The sequence below is a fragment of the Lynx rufus genome, unplaced genomic scaffold, assembly GCF_022079265.1.
Source record: "Lynx rufus isolate CCGP_SWC_20201006 ecotype Redwood Valley unplaced genomic scaffold, mLynRuf1.p SCAF_6, whole genome shotgun sequence".
NCBI lineage: Eukaryota > Metazoa > Chordata > Mammalia > Carnivora > Felidae > Lynx > Lynx rufus.
In genome coordinates, this window is record NW_025814878.1 from 23,075,816 (window position 1) to 23,099,095 (window position 23,280).

Sequence of the window (23,280 nt, forward strand, 5' to 3'; positions counted from 1 at the left end):
GCTAGCAACTCATTCCATTTAAATGTCTTTCTTTGCCAGAATAAATGTTTAGCAGTTTGCATTGTGTATGGCATACATACATAGGTATGAAATAAATGCTCCTTGAATGTATAATTAAAGCATGATATAATTGTATATGTATAGAGGTTTGATTAGCATAAGCCATTTTTTTTTTTTTTTTGTGGCTGCTGCTAAAACATAATACAGTCTAAGCTCCCTTAAAATGTGCTGAAGAGACATCGGATTGCAGTGAACAGAAGAGTTAGATCATTAATTTTTTTTTTTATATGTGGCTTATGTTACTCTTGTGCAGTTCCATGTTTTTAAGAGTAAATATATTTAAAAGGAGAGGGACCAGAAGCTTGATGTCTGAAATAGTGTCATGTGAATAGTTGGAATGTTTGCTGTAGAGCAGTGATGACTGAGATGGGTCCTTGCGAGCAGTCCTCAAGTATTTTAAGGGGTTTCCCTTAAAAGAGGAAATAGAGAGTTACAATTCAAATTATATATAAGGATCAGGATGGACATTTGATGTTACTTTGTCCAGCCTCATCATTTTAACATGTTCTGTATTTAGAGGACAACCAGAGCCAGTAGATAAAAGTCATAGATACATAGACTTTTTTTAATTTTTTTTTCAACGTTTTTTTATTTATTTTTGGGACAGAGAGAGACAGAGCATGAACGGGGGAGGGGCAGAGAGAGAGGGAGACACAGAATCGGAAACAGGCTCCAGGCTCTGAGCCATCAGCCCAGAGCCCTACGCGGGGCTCGAACTCCTGGACCGCGAGATCGTGACCTGGCTGAAGTCGGACGCTTAACCGACTGCGCCACCCAGGCGCCCCAACGTAGACTTTTATTGATTGACTCAGTGAGCTAATATTTGACATGTACGTACTTAAAAAGAGTAGTTCGCTTGTAAATAGCAAGTTTTCTGCTTGTAAAAGTATTGGGAATCTGGAAGTCTTTGTCAGGAATCTGTGTTATCTGAAGCTGAAGTTTTTTCCTAGTTCTCTGGATTACTTAATTGAAGTTTAAGAGCTACCTTTTACTCTCAGGTGCTTGCTTTATTGTGTGTTACCATCTGAGGGTACCAGTCAGTGATAATTAAAAAGAAATGCTGCATATTGCCACTTTTTTTTCAATGTTGCAATAGGAATGAATTTAGTTTTTTTTTATTGTTGTTTGTTTTTGTAAGACTTATGCCATATTTACGATATATATCAGATCTTTGGATGGCAAATAATTTGTTACTAGTTGTAAGATGATCCAAATCAGTTACTTGGAATTTTTATGAAGTAGAATATTTTTATTCCTGTTACTGGGACCATGACAGTATCAAATTATGAGTCGATTATTGCTAAAAATGAAAAGGCCTAAATGCAAACATTAGTAGCACTGATGTATATCTGACTGTCTGAGTGATCCAGAAGCGGGATAAGACTAGAAGGGCATCCTTTAACTATTTTTTCTGTGTTCTAGGTTTTAACCAACTCTTTTTAAATGATTCACAAGAGTCAAGGCATTCCTATTTGTGAACGTAAGATTGTATCAGAAAACAGAGTACAGAGTCTATGAAGTCATATGAATCTTCTAAAAAAAAAAATGGAACCAGAAAAATCAAGCAGCAGTTCACCTTTCTGCCTTTAGAGCGGTCTAGCTATAGTAAACTATTTTTGTTCGAACATAGTATGAGTAGTTATAGACACATAAGACCTTTGGATTCATACACTAAGCATAACCTAGTTTTTCTTTTGTATAAATTTTTTAAAGGCCCAAGTAAAAAGAAATCCTGCTTTTAGACTATAAACATTTAACTTTGGTTTTGTAATTTTAATGTAACACTACAAGTAAATAGCAATTTATAGTATAGATATTACTACAGTTTAAATAGACCTAGAAATATAGTTAATAGGTCTCTTACATTAACTATTTTAATTGTCAATACAAAGCACATTTTTAGAATTTAATTTGAAATATGATTTTAGTATCAGGGAAAATTTTGGTCTAATTGCTCTCAAATATTTAAAATTTTTGAATAAATAATTGTAAAGGTTTAATGAATTTTAAGAGGTGTTTAATCTTTTAAATAGCGCTGGTTGATTTAAGTGTACTGTATTAGCACTACCCCTGAGAGGCTTCAAGCATAGGCAGAATAGAAAGAAAAAGGGCCTAAATATTTTTCTTTTTGAAATGTAAAATTTAAATGAACTTTCTGGGTTAGCACATCTCAATGTGGAGATCACATTTACATATGAACCCTTATGGTTAACATTGGAGAGGCTGTTTCCTAATTTGGTAGAAGGTTAATTTGTATTCTTTCCCACTGTTTAAGATAACTACAGTAACTTGAGTTCATCACCAAAAACAAACTTAGGCTTGTGGCATAGGCTAATGGGGCTCTGCTGGGTATTTGGCAAAATTGAGTATACACATCTTTCTAGCCTTTGTCTAAACCAGCCCTCAGCCTCTCACCTTTTCGTTTATTCACTGAAAAAGTATGCCTGGCAATGGGTATAAAGGTGAATAAAACATGCTTGGTGTTGGGGATCCAGAACATAGTATGATGATTATAAAGTGTTAGTAGTTCTGGAAAAATACATTTGGATGGCAAAACCAAATACCTATGGACAGCTTTTGGAATTAAACTAGGTGATGAACCTCCAAATATCAAATGGGGAAAACCATCAACCTGCCTGGTATTGGTTTCTATGTGAGAAGGAAGAGTTGGGGTAGGGTCTGGCAGACTTGAGAAAAGGAGAATCTCAAATTACTCAACTGAAACTTGGATTTTGTCCTCTCCATAGTGAGTGCAAGGTACCCAAAGGAAGGATTGGAGAGACTGGGACAATTTTCCCCAGTGAACTCTCAAAACACCAGCCAAGACAAGACTCCCTTTTAGGACAGGACTGGACCCCACACTGAGAAGAAAGTAGCAAAAGTAGAATCACTGAGTGTAGAGACCATAGGAGAGGGCTTAGATCAAACTGGGGGAGGGGAACACAATCAGGAAAATCTTAGAAAGCAAGCCACCGTATTTCTGAACATTACTCAAAAACAACAGAAAAGGTAACTGAAGTCAAAAAAGCTTTCCTGAATCTTGCATCATTCTAAAAGGCCAAGAAAATAATTTCATGTAAACATGAGCAATTGAAAAATACTGTCAAATCTCAAAAGTTTATCAAGATGTGGTATGTATGAGTGCTTTCGTAAACAAAATGGAGGAAAGATCTCTGAAGAATGTTAGGGGTAAGTTGTCAACAAAACATTCATGGAGGGTGTAGCGTGCATGGTGAAGGTAGCTTTAGTGCTGGTTCCTATTCTAATATTCTCCGAGGAAGTGTTGGTCTGGCTGTAATGTGTGCTGATTGATATCGGACTGGAAAGGGAGGTGGCTACAAGATCATGATTTATATACTTATGAGGGCAAAAGGAAAGGACAAGGTACTTGAAGAAATTGTGACTCACTGATTCCAAGTAAGGTGGCTGACCCATTTGCCTTCACTTATACCTTGTCCAACAGCCTCTTCTGCCTTTTCATCCTTAACCTAGTGTGGACTACTGGGATATTCTGCCAGTTACTTAGTTACAGATCATTTCTGATGTCTGTTTTCTTTTGTCCCATATCCAGTTATCTTACTCAAGTATTGATTGTTCATTGTATATAATAGACACTTTCTAAGAATTTTTAAATTTTATTTTTTTGAAGTAAGCTCTACACCCAATGCGTCTGAATTCCTGACCCCTCATGAGATCAAGAGTTGCATGCTCCACCAACTGAGCCAGACAGGCGCCCCATATACTAGGCACTTTTCTAAAGCACTAGAGAAGCAGCATGGTTCAAGCCAAAAGTACCTGTTCTAGAGATTACATTCTAGTTTGGCGATAGCGGTAGCATGAATATAGGTGGTGATAAGTGCTATAAAGAAAAGTAAGAGTGGAAAGAGATGGGGTTTAAAAATGCTCAGGGATAGCCTCTCTGACGTCTCTACTAGAATGTAATCTGCAGGAGGGTGAGGACCTTACTGGTCTTGCCCGTTACTGCATTTCCCATGCTTAGAATAGTGCCTGGCACATAACACTCAGTATTGAATGAGTAAGTGTGGACCATAGAGAAATTAGTTCAAAATACCCCATTTTTAAAAATTTTATTTTAATGTAGGTCAGCAGCAGGCACATTTGATCTTAAATTGTCTTGTCATTCCAGTGCATCCTTGGCTGAAGTAGGAATAAAGATGTTGCTCTGTCTTACGAAGCCAGTAAAACCCAGACCAGAATTAAAAATGGGTTATCACTTGATAGGATTTAGTCCTTACTTAATACTCGGCCAGGTTAACGTCCGGTCCATATTTGATAGCCTGGATAACCAGGAGCGTTTGGTGAGCGAACATTGTAAGTACTGCAAAGGTGCGCATCCCTCGAAGACTGCTTAGGTTCTGCTAATCCCATAAGCAGATAATGTTTGAATGAAATGATTAGACAACAAATAGCGACTTCAAGGGAAGAGGAGAGCGCGGCCCCGCTTAGCGTCTGGGTGTACAGGGGACGACACTGCGAAAAGGGACGAATTCCGGATCGCGGGCCTGGCTCAAGACCCTTAATACCTTCATGACACCGTGTGGTAGACACCAGTAGTTTAGCATGGAGGAACCTAAGGACGCATCAGAAGCTTGCGTCACCATCTTCGCACCGCCCCCCCGTTCCACCTGCTGTCTCTAGGCTTCTATTGGTTGCCTCGCGGAAGGCCCGTCCCCTAGAGGAAGAAGGAAATATCCCAGTAGCCGGCCCAAATAACCGTAACTAGCCTGACGTCATGACGCAGCCAATCAGAAGCACATATGTTTAGGCTTGTCCAATGAGCTCGGAAACTGGCTTGGCCCGCGGAGTTTGATTTTCGTTCAGGGACGCGGAAGTTGTGCCCGGCCTCGGGGCGAGCCGCAAGGTGGGTGGGAGACCGGAGGTAAGGGCCAAGCATCCTGCGGAGTTACCCAGGTTGAGGGAAGGGGTTTCGGTGTCCAGCCCCGGATCGGTGGGGGGCGTCGTTACCGTCTGTGGCTTGCAAACCGAGGCGCGCGGGCGGACACGAGTCGACGTCCCAGCGCTCCTGTACCAGGACGGGCGCACGTAGGGCGTCGCTGACTGCGGATTCGAGGCAGCGTTTCTTACGGACCGCAGCTTGGTGTTCGGTGGTTGCTCGCAGGCTCGGCTTCGGAGGAAGGTGAGCAAGGCGATCATTCTGGCTTTGGAGAGCCCCTGAGGAAGCTTGCGGCCAAGGCGACTGACACCACCGGCGCTAGTCTCGGCCTGTTACTCACTTAGTTGGGTGACTGAGTCACGTCGCGTATCTGGGGTCCAAATTCCTCGTCTTTAAAATGAGCGAGGAGGATGGATGGTACCCTATTCGTTTGTGAGGAAGAGCCGCTGTTCATTTGTTAAAGCGTTGGGTCGGCCCCCTGCCTGCCTTCAGGAGCTGAACTCATCCCTCTCCTCAACCCAGAGCTTCCAGGAGAGCGGGGACTTCGCTGTCGCAGCTAACCTAAAGGCTTCCCGGCTAAGTGTCCAATTTATTGTAGGTTGATATTTATTAAGGCTGAAACATCTTATGAAGTTTTAGTGCAATTTAACTGATAAATTGAAATTTCCTTTATCAGCCCTTCCCCACGTCTTCATTCCTCTCTCTCTTTGACTTCCTTCAAAATACTGCTGGCCAAAAGAGATCAGTTGATGGTGTAATGTGAAACGAAAGGATTCCTCCAGGTTACTTAATACAGTTTTGTGGCAATCGTGTTTTTTGTTTTTTGTTTTTTTTGGTCAAGAGTAATATTTTCTAAATTGTTTTTCCGGAAGGTATCAAGAAACTGATAATGTTTCCTTGAATTCGCTTATGTATTTGTTTCATCAATGTCACTCATACTGAATATCTTAAGAGAGATGCTGGAATATTTCGGTGTTCCCATAGACCAGGTAAATGTCTTTTAATGGATTTGAATGAACCTGTTATATTTGTTGCTGGGTCTTACTTTGAAAATGATCTATATATATGTAAACATTTAATTTAAGGCAAGATTGTTACTTTTCAAGGTGTAACAAAGCTGAGTTTGCAATAGTGTACCTTAGGTAGTTTGCGTTAAAAAAAAAGGATAAAATTAAGGGCGCCTAGCTGGCTCAGTCCGAAGAGCATGTGACTCTTGATCTCCAGGTTGTAAGTTGTGAGTTAGGCCCCAAGTTGGGTGTAGAGTTTACTTAAAAAAAAAAGGGTGGGGGGATGGGGGGAGGGGGAGGATAAGATTATTAGCAACCTATTTACTAGATAGGTCAAATGCCAGCAAAAGGTGCACATGCAGCAAAATATAGATATGACCTTCACAGGTAAAATGTATTTTAATTATCCAGTGGTTTTATTTAAAGTAATTTAAGTTTGGGGGCGCCTGGGTGGCTCAGTCGGTTGGGCGTCCGACTTCAGCTCAGGTCACTATCTCCCGATCCGTGAGTTCGAGCCCCGCGTCGGGCTCTGGGCTGATGGCTCGGAGCCTGGAGCCTGCTTCCGATTCTGTGTCTCCCTCTCTCTCTGCCACTCCCATGCTCATGCTCTGTCTCTGTCTCAAAAATAAATAAACGTTAAAAAAAAATTTTTTTTTAAAAGAAAAATAAAGTAATTTAAGTTTGATATTTGGGTATATAATGGCAAGTTATAGCTCAACAAATTCAGAATAAATCTGGAGAGAGGATGACTTAGGCCTAAGAAGTACAAGCAAATCCAATTTTCTCTACTTATGGAGCATTACCATATCCAACACAATATGCTTGGTTCTTTGGGTGATATAGAGCAATACGCGATCTTGTATTCATACTGCTTAAAATACAATATGACAAATAAAAACATACAGATAACTATAATACAAGATTGAATATAAGAAAGAATAGTTGGGGAGTTTATAGAATGGGCAAATCATTGCTATTTGTTGGGGTGAATTAGAAGAGAATAGCCAAGGACACTTTCAAGATTTTAAACAAAAGTAAGTTGAAGAGTGGTTATAAATTATAAATAGGCAATTATTATATTATAAATAGGCAATTCAGTATGAGGAACTAGTTTATTTTTTTGTTTTTTTTTTTTTGTTTTTTTTTTTAAATTTCCCCACGAACAGAATTTTGTTGAGGGTGCTAGTTTATTTCATGCTCAAAAGACCAACTGCAACCAAATGAAGTGAACATAACTTCAAGATTTTATTGTCTTCATAACAAAATATGAAGCTTAGAACTGGATCACTTGGCCCTTTCTCTTCTTATCTCCTCCCAGTTCAAAATGCTTGCATCTCTTAATAGCCAGCATTCTCTTAGATCTGCAGTTGGGCTCAACACATTCAAGCCTCAGAACAATCTTCTTTGTGGTTTTAGCCTTTTTCCGGAAAATCGGCTTAGTTTGCCCACCATAGCCACTCTGCTTCCTGTCATAACGCCGCTTTCCCTGGGCATAAAGAGAATCTTTGCCTTTCTTGTACTGTGTCACTTTGTGGGGTTGGTGCTTGCCACACTTCTTGCAGAAAGTCCGGCGGGTTTTAGGAACGTTCACCATGGCTGCGAGAAGGCTATCAGCACGGAAAGCATGAGGAACTAGTTTGAATCAGGAGGTGAAGTGAGCCAGATGTGCTGTTGGATTATATAAATACAAATATCCTACAGATAGAGAAGTAGTTCTAGAATGTAGGAAAAAGAGATTTCAGATTTGTGGTTATCTACATTCTTTTGATATTTGAATTCAGGGACTTTGGTGACATAATGGAAGATGTTGGGTGTTACTGATGCATTTTGAATTTCAAGAATACATTGAAGATAATGAGGACTGAATAGTAGTTAAAGATTTGCTTATTATTGGATTATTGATACCTTTAGGGATTTGTGTAGGTGGAGTGGCGGCTGTAGTGTAGTTTGAAGAATAACTAAGGAAGGGTAGTGGCATCAGCAACTTTCTTTTGAAAAGTTTTTGAAAAGAGATCAAGAGTCATCAACTTGAAGGAGTAGGATCGACATTTTTTTTTTTCCAGTGTTAGAGATAACTTCATGTTTGCAAGCATTGGAGAAGAACCTCATAGACAGGAAAAAAAAGTTAAAAATTCAAATGAAAGAGCGAGTGATGAGCAATGTCCTGGAGAAGGTAGCTGGGCAAGGAATATAAATAATAAGTCTTGGAAAGAAGACAGACAGTTGAGTAGGATAAAAGTGAGAGATGGTGGAGAGGTTTGGAATGGAGAGAAATAAAAATTGAGGTATGTTAAGGTGGAGTCCTTGGTTTTCTCAGTAAGAGCAGAGTCAAGGCTTCTGCCAGGTAATGAAAATGGTGGCTTTGGAGATTTCAGAGATCGGTGATTGCTTTGGGCAAGACAGTAGAGAACAACACATGCTCTGAAGAGGTCGCAGAATATACCTGTGCAGAATACCCAGCTGAAGTCAGCATGGATTTGTAGTCTTTCTAAATATTGTTGTTTTTGTAATTTATTTTCTCCAGCTAAGAGTAGTTGGGGTAATTTATCCATTAGTAATATGAGAACACATAATATCAAGAGGATGAACACTTTTTGAGTGGTAATGAACCTATCACTGAAACAACTTGAAAATCTCTGCTTGGTAGGAAAGTCACATCAGTAAAGTCCGGGTCGCCTGGGGGGCTCAGTCTGTTAAGCATCCAACTTCAGCTCAGGTCATGATCTCACCGTTTGTGAGTTCAAGTCCTGCATTGGGCTCTCTGCTGTCAGCACAGAGCCTGCTTCAGATCCTCTGTCTCCCAGTCTCTCTCTGCCCTTCCCCTGCTCATACTCTCCCTCTCTCTCTTTCAAAAGTAAAATAAACACTTGGGGCTCCTGGAAGGCTCAGTTGATTGAGCATCCAACTTTGGCTCGGGTCATAATCAACATCTTGCGGGTTCGAGCCCCGCATCTGGTTCTGTGCTGACAGCTCAGAGCCTGGAGCCTGCTTCAGATTCTGTGTCTCCCTCTCTCTCTCTGCCCTTCGCTTGCTCTGTCTGTCTCTCTCTCAAAAATAAATGAACATAAATTAATTTTACCTCTTTCTACTTTTTCAGATGTAGCTACTAGAAAATTTGTCTTACATATGTGGTTTGTATTTTTTTCTTTTGGAGAATACGTACTTCTGAAGTGATTGTAGGTGTAGGTGATTGTGATTTATGGTTAAGAACTACTACCCTGTAGGATTGAAAAGGAACATAAACACATCTCTGCCCCTGGAGTTGACAGTCTTAATGGAGCAGAGAGAACGCTGCAAATGAAACAAAGTTACGTGTAGTTAGGTATCCTGTTGTGTGGTGCTCCTTGGAACTGGTTTAGGAATTTAGAGCCTAGGAAGCTCCCGAAAGCAGAGTCAAATTTGTAGAGGAGTGTGAATCTGACATTAGAAGACAGGTAAAAGCAGCTGGTGCCAGGGCTGGAGGTAGAGTGGTGCCCTTTGGGCACATGCGTAAGTGCTTGGCAATTAGGATAACATTGGCTTGTCTTTGAGACCATGAGGAAAATTGCTATACGCAAAAGAGCTCGTGTTATTAACGTAGTGAGTGGGTAATTCAGTCGGATAGATAGAACTGGGCCAAGTGGCAGAGGACTTTTCAGGGTGACTGGAGAATAATACAGAATACATGGAGGATGTTGTGGAGACTGAGATCGCAGAATTGATGGAAGCTTATGAGGCCAGTAGATGTAATCTGTTTAAAAAGATTTTTCAAATTTTTTATTAAACATTAAACAGAGAGAGAGCACGAGTGGGGGAGGGCAGAGAGAGAGGGAGACACAGAATCTGAAGCAGGCTCCAGGCTCTGAGCTGTCAGCACAGAGCCCGACACGGGGCTCGAACTCACAAACCGCGACATCATGACCCCAAGCTGAAGTTGGACATTTAACTGACTGAGCCACCCAGGCACCCTATGATGTAATCAGTTTAATGTTTTAATGTTTCCTCTACTTTCAAATAGTAAGGTTCTGAGCTCAGGTGTTTGGATGTGATCAGATACATTCAGAATCTTACTATTTGAAAGTAGAGGATGGGGCGCCTGGGTGGCGCAGTCGGTTAAGCGTCCGACTTCAGCCAGGTCACGATCTCGCGGTCGGTCCGTGAGTTCGAGCCCCGCGTCGGGCTCTGGGCTGATGGCTCAGAGCCTGGAGCCTGTTTCCGGTTCTGTGTCTCCCTCTCTCTCTGCCCCTCCCCCATTCGTGCTCTGTCTCTCTCTGTCCCAAAAATAAATAAACGTTGAAAAAAAAAATTAAAAAAAAAAAATAAAAAAAAAATAAAAAAAAAAAAAAGAAAGTAGAGGAATGGCATTTTCTGTGCCAGTGGCTTCCGGATCTTCCTCTCTAGCCCCAGCTTTTCTCAACTAGTCAAATGGCTTTAATTTTTACCTATCATGTATTGTGTCTGCTGACGATTCCCAAATCCATCTAAATCCCAGATTTTTTTCCTGAGTTCTAGAACTGTATGTCCATTTCCAAGAAGATGCTGTTAGGATGCTACCTACGTCTGTTGCTTGTAATAAACTCTCCTTGTTATGGGATCTTAGGAAAAATGAAAAGTCCAAGTTTTAATGCTTTTTGAAGAAAGTGCTTTCTTTGTCTTGAAATCTCTGCCAAAAGCAGAAATATTATGTCATATTTTTGAGGAGGCTTCTGTGGGAATTGTTTACACCAATCTGGAAAGCCCAAGCCAAAAGACAAGATGTTATTTGAATTATAGTAGCGTATTTCATTTCTATCATCTTTTTAAGAACTGACTTCTGGCAGATATAGTTCACTGTAAGTAAAGAATTCTTAAATTGTCTAGTGCCGGATTAGTTTATTCCCCCTCTTTATTTCACCTTTGAAAGGAATTACATAAGTGCACTCTGTATTACCTCATTGTTTGAGAAACTGAAATTGTCAATTTTTGACTGGGCCAAAAGATGTTTAGCTGGGAGGAGAGGAGGCAATTTTTCTGGATAAAGTTCCCTAAAGTTTTTTTCTTTTTTTTTTTTTTAACGTTTATTTATTTTTGAGACAGAGAGAGTCAGAGCATGAACGGGGGAGGGTCAGAGAGAGGGAGACACAGAATCTGAAACAGGCTCCAGGCTCTGAGCTGTCAGCACAGAGACCCACGCGGGCCTCGAACTCACGGACCGCGAGATCATGACCTGAGCCGAAGTCGGCCACTTAACCGACTGAGCCACCCAGGCGCCCCTAAAGTATTTTGTCATTATCAGAAATAGGACAAAAATGAATTTGTGGTCCTTTTTTTTTTTTTTTAATGTTTATTTATTTTTGAGAGAGAGAAACAGAACATGAGCAGGAGAGGGGCAAAGGGAGAGAGGGGGACACAGAATCTGAAGCAGGCTCTAGGCCCTGAGCTGTCAACATGGAGCCCGATGTGGGGCTCGAATGCACAAACTGGGAGATCATGACCTAAGCTGAAGTTGGATGTTTAACCAAGTGAGCCACCCAGGTGCCCCTGTGGTGCTTTCTTAAGAGACCTTTCTTTCTGGAATATTACATAGGTTAACTCCCATCCTTTTTTTTTTTTTTTCTTTTTAGGACAAATATGAATGAAGTTTAATTTTTTTTTTTTAAGTTTATTTATTTAGAGAACTAGCAGGGGCAGGGGAGGCAGAGAGACAGAGAGAGAGAGAGAGACAGAGAGAGAGAAGAGAGAGAGAGAATCTCAAGCAGGCTCTGAGCTTAGCACGGAGCTGGACAGGGGTTCCGTCTCAGAACTCTGAGATCATGACCTGAGCCAAAATCAAGAGCTGGATGCTTAACAGACTGAGCCACCCAAACGCCCCAAAGTTTAATTCTTTGAAGAAAATACTTTGAGTATGCCCTTCTCTATTTTCTTTTCAAAATAAGTGTTAATGCATCCTTTACATCTACTTTTCTTCATGGATATATAAATATGCTTTAACAGAATAGTGTTTTTTTTTTTTTAATTTTTTAACATTTATTTATTATTGGCAGACAGAGAGTGATGGAGCATGAGCATAGGAGGGGCAGAGAGAGGGGAAGACACAGAATCTGTAGCAGGCTCCAGGCTCTGAGCTGTCAGCACAGAGCCAGACGCGGGGCTCAAACTCGAAAACCGCGAGATCATGACCTGAACCGAAGTTGGACGCTTAACCGACTGAGCCACCCAGGCACCCCTAACAGAGTAGTTTTTAAACAATGTTCTGTGTGTAAATAGGTTTTGCAGATTAGAGAAAATAAAGACTATGGATCAGCTCGGAGTATTGTTCGTCTTATTGGGAAAATTCTTCCTCTAGAACCTTGTCCCAGGCCTAATTTTGAGGTAAGTCAGTCAACATGCATTGTTTAAGCACTATGTATACAATAATCCCAGGTACTTCCAGAGATAGAGTAGAACAAAAGAAGAACTGTTTCCTGAAAGCCAAAAACCTCTTGCATGTTTTTGTGTTTATTTCTTTAAGTAATTACATTCAAAGATGAGCAGACACAAAGCAACACCTGAATAGCTTATTTTATTCTAGTTTGTGTTTTATGATAGATGACATTAACCAGGGTAGAGAATATTGCTACATGTTTAGACTTTAGATGACATTTTCCTCAGTATTTTTTGCCCCGCTAACAGGTGCATGTTTTTCTGTTGCATATCCTTTTTCCTCTTAACTCAGGAATTTTTAATTTAGGCAATTTCCATGGGCATGCATGTGTTCTACCCCCTGCTCCCCACCCCAGCAAAGCTCTGACTTTTTTTTTTCTTCCCCTTTTTTACTTCAGTTGATCCCTCTATTGAACTCTGTAGACCCTGGTAACTATGGATCTGTAGTTCCGTCTTTTGCTGATACTTTGCGTGTGGCAAATGATGAAGAAGGCAGTTATCTCAGATTTCGGTAATTTTACATACTTCCTGTGGAAGGTGGGATATGGGCTGTAATCTTAATTCTTGCACGTGTTGAAGTTCGATCATACTAATTGAATCTTGTGCCTGTCTCTGTACTGCCCTGTGACCTACTAATAGCTTCCTAATAAGGATGACATTTTTATTTCCCATTTCTCTTAATGTAGGCCTAGGAAGGAGTGATATTAAAAGGGTGTCAAAATCATTATGTCCATTTTTAGGAGAAAGCTGTTTCCTATGCTAGATACCATATTTGGTAATTTTTTACATATTTAGCCAAAACTTAAATAGTGTTTACTGTGTACCAGGCAACGATGTTAAATAAATATATTTGAAATTTGAATCTGTTACTGTTCGGGAGTACTAACTTAAGTGTTAGTATATTCAGATATAGGCTATAAACACAATAAGGTCAATTATCCAAATATTCTGGCTAAATTTATTATGTATCAAAGTGGTTTATCAATTTAAAAAAAATTAGAATACCATAAACTTATCCCTGACATAATGCTTAGTATAAGGCCATTCAGTACCATATATTCAGAGTATGTAGAATTTCTAAGTAAATCAACTTTATTTCTAAATAAATCAATTTGTACTGTGTTTAAACCAATTAGGTAGAACAGTTACAAGACAATTATTTTTGTTTTACAGTCTAAAAGCAAGACTTGTTCCTTCATTCACTGACCACTTATTGGTCACTTATTAAAGGCAACTGTTCTGTTCTAGATATTGAGAATACAAAGTCACATAAGCTGTTGTGCTTGTCCTCAGTGAGTCTGGAGACAATGATGAGATAAAGAGAGCTACTCTGATTTTTGTTTTTGTGTCTTTATTCCTCTTTGTCTGAAAGAATTTATTTCTTTGGGGAAATTCCACCTCCCCCCTCAGTTTTTCCTTCCTTCTACCCACAGAAATAGCATATGGAAAAATGAAGAAGAGAAGAAAATGGAATTTTTCCATCCTTTGCCACCAGTTTGGAATCCATTGCTGCCTGCTCCAAGACAGAATAAACGAACCAAAAACGATGGGCCCGTAAATGAAGCTGCAATTAAAAAAATAGCTGCCCTCGAAGATGAGCTGACTTTTCTTCGCACTCAGATCGCTGCAATTGTGCAAATGCAGGAACTGAAAAACCGTGCAAACGCTGGTGAGTGCCATGCTGCGTTCTGTCTTAGTTAGATGGTGCTCACCTACCATTTCATTTCAGTCAGTAGGGTCCCAAATGAGAGCATCAGATGCTAATGTGTCTTGTGAATGACATTAAATATGTCGAGGATATCGAGGGTGTAATATTGCTACGTCTGATGTTTATGTAGAATAAACGGAGACACATTTGCGGTGAGGGGCATGGCTTTGGTTCCAGCTGTACTGCTGTAGATTGTACTTTTGTATTGAAAAGCTGTTTTCTAAGTAAACTTTTCTAACTCTTCAGAAAAGCATCGATATTTATGAGGAAGAATATATTAATTTGAAAGAAGATGAATATAAGGTCTTCATGTATTTGTGGTTTGAAGTTATTGCTGCTGTTCTTTCACTAAATTCAGGTTGAATAATGTTTTCCAGATGATCCTTTTCTAAATTTTTAGAGATGTGACTGGTTTTAAACAACATACACCCACATACATAATATATACATGTATCTGTACACATCCATATACACACATATAATTTATATATAACATGAAATGTTTATACAGTATTGTATATTTATGTATTTTATGCATAAATATTATACATAGTGATATATAATAATAGCAATTAAAATGAAATATACACACACATTATTATTTTTTTTTAATTTTTTTTTTTTAACGTTTATTTATTCTTGAGACAGAGAGAGACAGAGCATGAGCGGGGGAGGGGCAGAGAGAGAGGGAGACACAGAATCGGAAGCAGGCTCCAGGCTCTGAGCCATCAGCCCAGAGCCTGACGCGGGGCTCGAACTCCCGGACCGCGAGATCGTGACCTGGCTGAAGTCGGACGCTCAACCGACTGAGCCACCCAGGCGCCCCATACACACATTATTTTTAAGCAGTCGTGTTAAAAAGTCTTTTGGGAGCAAATCTGTTGTGAAAAAGCTAAGTACTCAGTATCCGTCCTAGGCCTTGCCTAGAAAATATATGCTTGGGCATTTCTACAGTGTCATCATAGAGTGAATATACCAGTTTGAATGTTTCTAACTACGAATTGTTGATTGTGTTTTAGCTTTTTTAAATAGAGGATGAAATTCAGACTGTATGTTAATTACTGAAAAAGCACTTTTTGATTTCTTTTTAAAATGCATTCTCACCCTTCCTCCCTTTAAAGGCCTACCCAGAAAATCCTAATTGGATTAAAAATAAGCTTATTCTTGGGGCGCCTGGGTGGCGCAGTCGGTTAAGCGTCCGACTTCAGCCAGGTCACGATCTCGCGGTCCGGGAGTTCGAGCCCCGCGTCAGGCTCTGGGCTGATGGCTCGGAGCCTGGAGCCTGTTTCTGATTCTGTGTCTCCCTCTCTCTCTGCCCCTCCCCCGTTCATGCTCTGTCTCTCTCTGTCCCAAAAATAAATAAACGTTGAAAAAAAAAAAATTAAAAAAAAATAAATAAATAAAATAAAAAAAAAATAAGCTTATTCTTTGGTTTGACTCTTATAAAAATTACTAAGCAGATGGGATTGCTTCTTTTTCCTGGCCACATCATTATTTTAGTAGCATTACTGAAATTGTTCCTTTTTTGTTTCTAATTAGTGTTATGTGTTATGTTGGAGAGAATTTTGCATGATTTTTTCAACAGACTACTTTGTTTTTAGGCCTCTTTGACTTGAACAGCGAACCTAGCAGTTTGGGACAAAGGCCATCGCCAGGAACTGCTGAACTGAGTGTCAAACCAGATCCATTTTCAAGTTCAGTGTTCTTCCCTCCACCTGCTCCTCCTCCTCCAGTGCCCCCTCAGCTTTCTTCTCCGCAACGTCCATGTTCACTTACATGGCCAGGAACTAATAATACATGTAACTCAGATAACTCAGCAAATGAAGTGAAAAGACAGCAGTCAGGTGATAGTAAGACTAATGACAGTCATCGTTCGAAAAGCCAGGAAAATAAAGATGTTCCGAATATGTTGGACATTCTAAAGGATATGAATAAGGTTAAGCTCCGTGCTGTGGAACGGTATGTTGTCATAACTTGAGAAATGAATCAAAATTCTATTAGTGATGTTGTAATAATTTATTATATTTATCAAAGTAAACATAGACAGGTCTTCTCTCTGATTCTTTTTCACTCCAAACGCTTCTCCCAGAAAGAATCATTTTCAATTTTTTTTTACTGTTTCTTTTAGTGTCTTATCTCCATATTTTTGGAACAGTGTACTACTTCCTTTTGCTATTTCTTGATATTTTAACTATATTTATTTCCGCTTGTTAAAACTCAGGAGTACATCCTTTCAGGCATTCTGCCGCCTAACATGTACGCATAAATACACTTCTTATTCTGTCTTCCCAATATAGTTAAATCCATCGTCTTTACTTAAATCAGTATTCAGAATTTACATCCTTTTAACAGTAAACATTCACAGGTAAGCCATTTCCTTATGCTATGATTACATTTTGCTTGTTGAATAATTTTATTTTTTATTGCAGCTAATAATTGTCTCTCTGAGTTTCTTTCTTTTTCTTTTTAAAATAATTTCCCCTGTAGGAGCTCTCTGTTCTGCTCCACTGTCTTGTTCCCCCAAGCCTGCTGCATTGTTACCATGTCAAGGATTTCATTGGCCATCATTATGGCATTCTCTACCCTGTCTCTTGTGTTGCCTCACCCATTTCTTGGGTGTCCTATCTTCCCATACCTTTCTGAGAAAGGGTCTATAAAAGAGATTATTTTAAGGCTTTGCATATCTGAAAATTATGATTTTATTCTAACACTTCATTGCTAGTTTGGCTGGGTATACAATAGGCAGAAAACCATTTTTCCACAGAATTTTGAAGACATTGTTCCATCAGTTTTTAGCTTCTGTTCCTGTGGAGAAGCTGATGTCATTCTCATTCCTGGCTATGTATCAAATCTATTTTCCTTATTCTTGAAACATTTAAGATCTTCTCTTTAGTCCTGGTTTGAAATTTCATGACGATGTTCCCTGGAGAGTTTCTTTTTTAATTTCTTATGCTGGGAACTTGGGGACTCAGTCTTGAGTTTTACATTTTATTCAGTGTGTCGACTTTTCCTCAGTCCCTTCAGGGGAGCCCCTTCAGGAAGGCAGCTCACCCTCCACTATCTTCACTGTCTTCCAGTGTTTTGCAATTCTTACCTACTCTCTCGTAATTTCTTTGTCTTTGTGGGTATGTATTTTTTTAATTTGTTTACTGTCATTTTAGTAGGATTTCACAGAGATCTGCCATGTTCATCTGGAAATCCCTCAATGAGGTTTTTAGTGAGAAAATATATTTTCTGTATAATAGTGTTAGGGCAGACACATCATTTCATTATTAATGAGGGTATGATTTGACCCTTGTGTGAGGAAGCTGATACAGAGAAGAATGTGGCTGAATGTACACACTTGTTCCAGCTAGAGGGCTTATTGGCATCACCGGGCCCAGTCAGTGTAAGACAGTGACTGACTGTTACCATAACTGGAGACACAGCTAGGAGGCTGGTAGAGTTTCCCTTCCACCCTCAGTATCTCATTTTTCTACAACTAACCGTGCATTATACATTACTACAGAGTCAGATAAGATTTGCCACATCTTCACAGTTACAGTCACTGTTCGTGTTCTCTGCCTTCTCTCTTGTTACTGTGAATGAAATGCCATTGCTCATGTCCAGGCTCTCCCCTTGGTCACTAGGTCTCCTTTTCTCTTATCTTCTCAAGGATTTTACCTAAAATTATCCCTTCTGTCTTCTACATCATCAAATTTTTCTTCTCTACTTTATTCTCCCCATACCTGAGTATTTACCATCTTCAAAACATGTATATCCCCAGCTATTATTCCTCTGATATAAATTCTTCTCATCAGAACTTTGTTTGCATTTCTCACCACCTTCTTCTACCCACTGTAATATGGTCTCTGTCCCCATCACTCCACTGAAAACTGTGCTTTGTCAAGGTCACCAGTAATGCTGGTACTAAATCTAATGGTCAATTCTTATTGTTCCTCTTACCTGACGTCTTGGCAGTATTTGGTACTGTCTGTGGTCCCTTCCTCCTTGGAACACTATCTTCCTTTGGCTCAGACCTCAGTCCCCTTCTCTCTGTATCCACATTGTTTCCTTTGGTGATCTCACCTAGTCCTATGGCTTAATGAAAACCTGTTTTGCCCTAAGTCTTTTGCATCTCAGTAAAGGCAACAACACCATCATCCAGTTGTTCAGTCCAAACATCTAGGAACCAGACTTCCTGGTTTCTTGGTTTTCTTTTTTTTCTTCTTCTTCTTCTTTTTTTAATGTTTATTTTTTTGTGGGGGAGAGAGGGAGAGAGAGGTGGGGGGGGGAGGGCAGGCAGGTAGAGAGAGATGGAGCACAGAATCTGAAGCAGGTTCCAAGCTCTGAGCTGTCAGCACAGAGCCCTACATGGGGCTTGAACCCACGAACTGTGAGATCATGACCTGAGCCGAAGTCAGACACTCAACCGACTGAGACACCCGGGTGCCCCATCGGTTTCTTGGTTTTCTAATTCCTAATTCATTGTGCCTTCCAGATTCCTTATTCCTTGGCAAAAATTTTCAATCTCTTGAAGAATAATTAGATTGTAATTTATTATGCTTGTATTTCTGGCATGTTTGTCAACAAGGAGCTTAATTACACAAGGCTTTAATTCATTTTTTTTTTTTTTTTTTTTTAAATAGGTCACCTGGAGGTAGACCCATTCATAAGAGGAAAAGACAAGATTCACACTGGGATCCAGTGTCTTTAATATCCCGTGCACTTAAGCAGAAATTTGCATTCCAAGAAGATGATTCCTTTGAGAAAGAAAATAGGTCTTGGGAGTCTTCTCCATTTTCTAGTCCAGAAACTTCAAGAGTGAGCTATAATAACGTAAAGTTAATTTTTTAATTTTTCCAAAGCGTATTGTCCATGATGTATCTCTGCCTTCAAGTTCTCTTGAAGTTCTTGCACAGAATGGACCATACAGTTATTTGCTGGTACCGCTAACGTTTCTGTTGTTTCTGTTAACTTTTACATGCTCCTTTTCTGCTTGTACCTTACTATGAATTTTTTTTAAATAAAACACTTGATTTGAAAAATACTTGTGCATAAGTTTATAAAGGCTTGTCCTGGATGGGTGCTAACTTGATGTTGCTGTCTGCTGTATGAACGAAGTCTGAAACTTAAGTACTCCAGTATTTTTCTCAGGCGAATATAAAGACTGGATTATTTAGTTAAATAGAATGTTAACAGTGCTCTTTGAAAAGCAAATGGGATCATAATTACCTTCAATGACAATGCTTCTTGGTTGCTTAAAAGGACGTTTTCTATATTTATATTTGACCCTTGAAATTGCTCCTTATTTGAAGTCTCTTTGATTTAGACATAGCTTTAATTTGGGGGTTGGTTTTCCCATATCACAGCTCAGTTGAGGTAGTAGGTACAGAAGAATAAGCCTTGGGAATGAGAGGGTTGGGAGGGAGGCTGGGGTCTAACGGCAGGTGCATAGCTCTGAGGAGTGGGGGGTGGGGGGTTCAGCAGTGGACACGGAACAACTGGAAAGCAGATAGCAACTCAAAGAGCATAACAGAGTGGGGGAAATTGTCCCACTTGTGTTCCAGCACGGGCTGGGCTGTCTCTTGAGTTACTCGTGGGTGTGTTCATCATGTTGACTCTGGACATTCTTAACTGTAAGAGGGCCAGAAAGTATGGTTTACTTTAGAATTATTACAATCAAAAATGCCAATGTGCCTGAAAATAAACATTTGACATTTGTGTAGAAATGTATAACTTGCCATGTGCTTTTCTGCACGCCTCGTTTGATCTTCACAGCAATGTCCTAAAAACAAAAAAGCATGAATAAGTCAGGCCAGTATCACCTGACCCTCAGAGTGCTGAAATAATCTGCCTGTAACCCCACATTGGATTGGCAGAGCAGTGACTAGAGCTGGGTTTATTAAAATTTTGGATATCTGAAAACCTTCAGTTATGTAAGCTGTTCGCTGTGTGGAACATATTTCCCAGTGATGGTGGATAAGCGAGGAGGTTCTGGGTTGTCTTAACACTGTTCAGTGTTCAGCATTTTATCTCCAACCAACTACAAGCAGTTTAGAGAAAGAACCATCTCTTTTTGTAGATTTTACGGCACCTCGCTGAGGGCTAGACACACGGGGACTCAAATTGTAGTTGACTGGGCATTCAGTCTCTGCAGCTGAGACTCCTCACTTTCGTGTGCTCAGCTCTGGGCACAGTGCCCGAGAGACACATAGTCCTGTCTCAGAGGACTATTTATTTTGGATGGATTAAACCTCCAGGAGTTGTTTGGTCATTGCATTATCTGCTTTTACCTGAGAATAATTTCCGGGTTGAACGTTTGCTTTATTTCAGTTTGGCGTCCCATTTCACAGAACACTGAACTAAAGGAAGAACTGACAAACCTCAAAGATGTTGACCAATGTGTGAACAACGTCAGCTGAGTCTACACTGGCAAGGAAAGGTCGCTGAAGTGTGCCTGCGTGCCTTTCACTACATGCTGAAGGATCTCAGTCCGTTAACAAAGTTGAATGAAGTCTGTGCACTGGAATATATCAGTGCAGGGGTCTAAAGAGTCTTGACTCATAAGAACACCTGTCTCTGTTCTTGGAAGATCCAGCAGGTAACTGGCTACTCACGGTAGTGGTTAGGTGTATGGCCTTCTTTCTGCATGTATATTGCTGTTATTAAAAGCTGAATGCACGCTTTGGATGATTTTCCTAGGAGCTAAGTAGTAAATGACTTAATGTTTCTCATTAGAGAACGGTAGGGTCCCACCCTAGGGTAATCATTTTAATAGATTAAGAAATTAATGTAAACTGGGGCACTTTAATAGATTAAGAAATTAATGTAAACTGGGGCACCTGGGTGGCTCAGTCAGTTAAGGGTCCGACTTCAGCTCAGGTCATGATCTTGCGGTTTGTGAGTTCGAACCCCACGTCGGGCTCTGTGCTGACAGCTTGGAGCCTGCAGCCTGCTTTGGATTCTGTGTCTCCTTCTCTCTGCCCCTCCCCCACTTGTGCTCTGTCTCTCTCTGTCTATCAAAAATAAATAAATGTATAAAAAAATTTTTTTAAAGAAATTAATGTAAACTATGTATTGTAGTACTCAGCAAATGATAGTATATTTTGATTTTTTTTTAAACATTTATTTTTAAGAGAGAGAGAGAGAGAGAGACCAAGTGTGAATGGGGGAGGGACAGAGAGAGAGAGAGAGACCCAGAATCCGAAGCAGGCTTCAGGCTCCAAGCTGTCAGCACAGAACCCAATGTGGGGCTTGAACCACGAACTATGAGATCATGACCTGAGCTAAAGTTGGATGTTTAATTGACTAAGCCACTCAGATGCCCCTAGATGTTTAAAATCAATTTCTTAAAAGCATTTATGACTTCCTAGTCTAAGAGTTTTTGAATCTTAGAAATTGGTAGTGATCTGGTTTACTTGACCTCCAGGAACTTGGAGATTTTCGAAGAATACAAAATATAATTTTTTCATTAGAATAGTTATAGGTTGAATCATATAGCTTGAGTCTCCTAAAAATTCCTCCTGAGGTGATAAAGCATTCTTAGAAACTGACTTTGTTAGAAGCAGAAATTTTTAAAGAATCTTGGTAAGTTTTACCTACAGGTCTATGTAAATATGAATGCTTATCATTTTACTTCCTTTTTTCCTTTTTACATTGATACTCTGTACTTTTGTAAATAAATGTGGTTTTTGAACTTGGTTGTGTTTTGTAGCAAATCAAATTCATGTTTTCTCCTTACTGTGTCATAACCGTCTGAACCTTTTTATTTTTTTGAAAGAATTTTGAAGGGAGAATGCCTTGGGTAATAAAAATGAAACACATGTATGCTTGGAATAGGTATTTTATTCCTCTTCATTCATATACTACAGAGATGTGGACACTTACATGTTCCCCTAGATTCTTCAGCCTACACAACAGCTGGGAGCCTAGGTTCCATTTGAATGGACTCGGCACTTACCCATTTTGCCAGACTCCTCCCCTTTCAGAAAAGCCTGGTTTGCCCGGTTTTCCTGTTGCTGTGCTAGACAGTTCATTGCCTGGCTCACCGTCATTTCCAACCCTTTTCTCCCCAGCCACCTTCCGGTTAGGAGTGGCCATGCCGCAGCCATCTTATGACCATGAGGAACAGGCTTTGGATCACAGAGATGTGAACTCTGACATCACAGAGTTGTTGAGTCAATACTAGCAAGGGCTATCTGCAGACTTCCTGTTATTTGAGAGACATAAGAAAAACGGGCCTTCTGGATTTTCTGTTACTTGCAGTCCAAAGCATTCATGGCACAGCAAGTGCAGCAGGGTAGCTTTGACACTTGCCTGTCATTCCTTCTATGTAGTTTTCTGATACTTCTTATCCTGTTATCAGCTGTCTGCTCTTGCCCCTCATGTACATTTCCCTCATCTGCCTTTTCTCCTCCATTGTCCTTGCAATTAGAGGGTTTTTTCCCCCTGAAATAACTGCTTTTTAATTCCCAAGGGAGTCTTGCGTTTTCAGTTTTATAGTTTCCTTACTCAAAACTACGTAACGAACAATCAGTCCTTCCTCAACAACTAGGAGAAGAAACCTTTGGAAGATGCCATCCTCTGCCAAGGGAAGTACGTTTCTTGTTAGACTTCAAGGTGATTTTATGGGGGGCGGGGGCGGGCTTTTCTGTTCTATTTCAGGATGAGTTTCCTACCTACCCAAAGCACATTTCTGCACCATGACATGGGGATTGAGTTGGCCTTGGGCTTCCCTCTGTTCGGAAGCATGACTTCTGGTGTCCTGGAAGTCATAACCACATGCCCTGAAATCCTTCAGGAAGCCTCCCAAAGGGCCCACACTTGGGCTTCTGGTGACTGGGGTTTACTGTGGAGTTCCTGAGGCTCAGGGATTCTGTGTAAGCCTTCATGAACCCTGTACATACATGATCTAATACTGTGTGTTATTTATAAAATCATTTGCTTACCTCATAAACTTGCCTAAACATGCCATGAATGCTGAAACTCTTCTTACAAATTATATAAAGGCTAGCTTAATTTCCTGACTGAAACACTCTCCCACTTGCCCTAGAAGAGACCCTCTCTCTCCCTCTTCCCCAGATGCCTTAAACTGGGTTGCATTCTTCCCAACTGGCTACTAGTCAATCCTATAACGTGTTTGAGCAAGGGTATTTGATGAAGGATTTTAACACGGAAAATGAAGAAAAAGTGTTGGTTTTATAATAGAGACCATAGGAATTTAATAC

At 40.1% G+C, this 23,280-nt stretch overlaps 2 protein-coding genes across 3 annotated transcripts; one reads left to right on the forward strand and one right to left on the reverse strand.

The window, feature by feature from the left end:
* The first annotated feature begins 3,740 nt into the window (after window positions 1–3,740).
* Window positions 3,741–19,351, forward strand: MTFR2 (mitochondrial fission regulator 2). Of its 2 annotated transcripts, XM_047101305.1 has the most exons (7): window positions 3,741–5,218; window positions 5,848–5,964; window positions 12,208–12,312; window positions 12,762–12,874; window positions 13,797–14,032; window positions 15,673–16,030; window positions 18,700–19,351. In XM_047101305.1, the coding sequence occupies exons 2-7, from the start codon at window positions 5,902–5,904 to the stop codon at window positions 18,905–18,907; spliced, it is 1,083 nt and encodes a 360-aa protein (XP_046957261.1). In that variant the 5' UTR covers window positions 3,741–5,218; window positions 5,848–5,901; the 3' UTR covers window positions 18,908–19,351. The 2 variants fall into 2 exon arrangements, with proteins under 2 accessions (XP_046957261.1, XP_046957262.1); XM_047101306.1 differs by lacking the exon at window positions 3,741–5,218 and having other exon boundaries at window positions 5,246–5,964.
* On the reverse strand, window positions 7,151–7,601 carry LOC124528000 (60S ribosomal protein L36a). Its single transcript, XM_047101308.1, has one exon. It carries the CDS (start codon window positions 7,574–7,576, stop codon window positions 7,256–7,258), a length of 321 nt encoding a protein of 106 aa, XP_046957264.1. The 5' UTR covers window positions 7,577–7,601; the 3' UTR covers window positions 7,151–7,255.
* Window positions 19,352–23,280: the final 3,929 nt, after the last annotated feature.

Coding starts and splice junctions, on each gene's coding strand:
- MTFR2 (XM_047101305.1), top strand. CDS start 5,902: ATGTCACTCATACTGAATATCTTAAGAGAGATGCTGGAATATTTCGGT. Junction 12,313..12,761: donor GTCCCAGGCCTAATTTTGAG/GTAAGTCAGTCA, acceptor TTTTTACTTCAG/TTGATCCCTCTATTGAACTC. Junction 14,033..15,672: donor GAAAAACCGTGCAAACGCTG/GTGAGTGCCATG, acceptor CTTTGTTTTTAG/GCCTCTTTGACTTGAACAGC.
- LOC124528000 (XM_047101308.1), bottom strand. CDS start 7,576: ATGGTGAACGTTCCTAAAACCCGCCGGACTTTCTGCAAGAAGTGTGGC.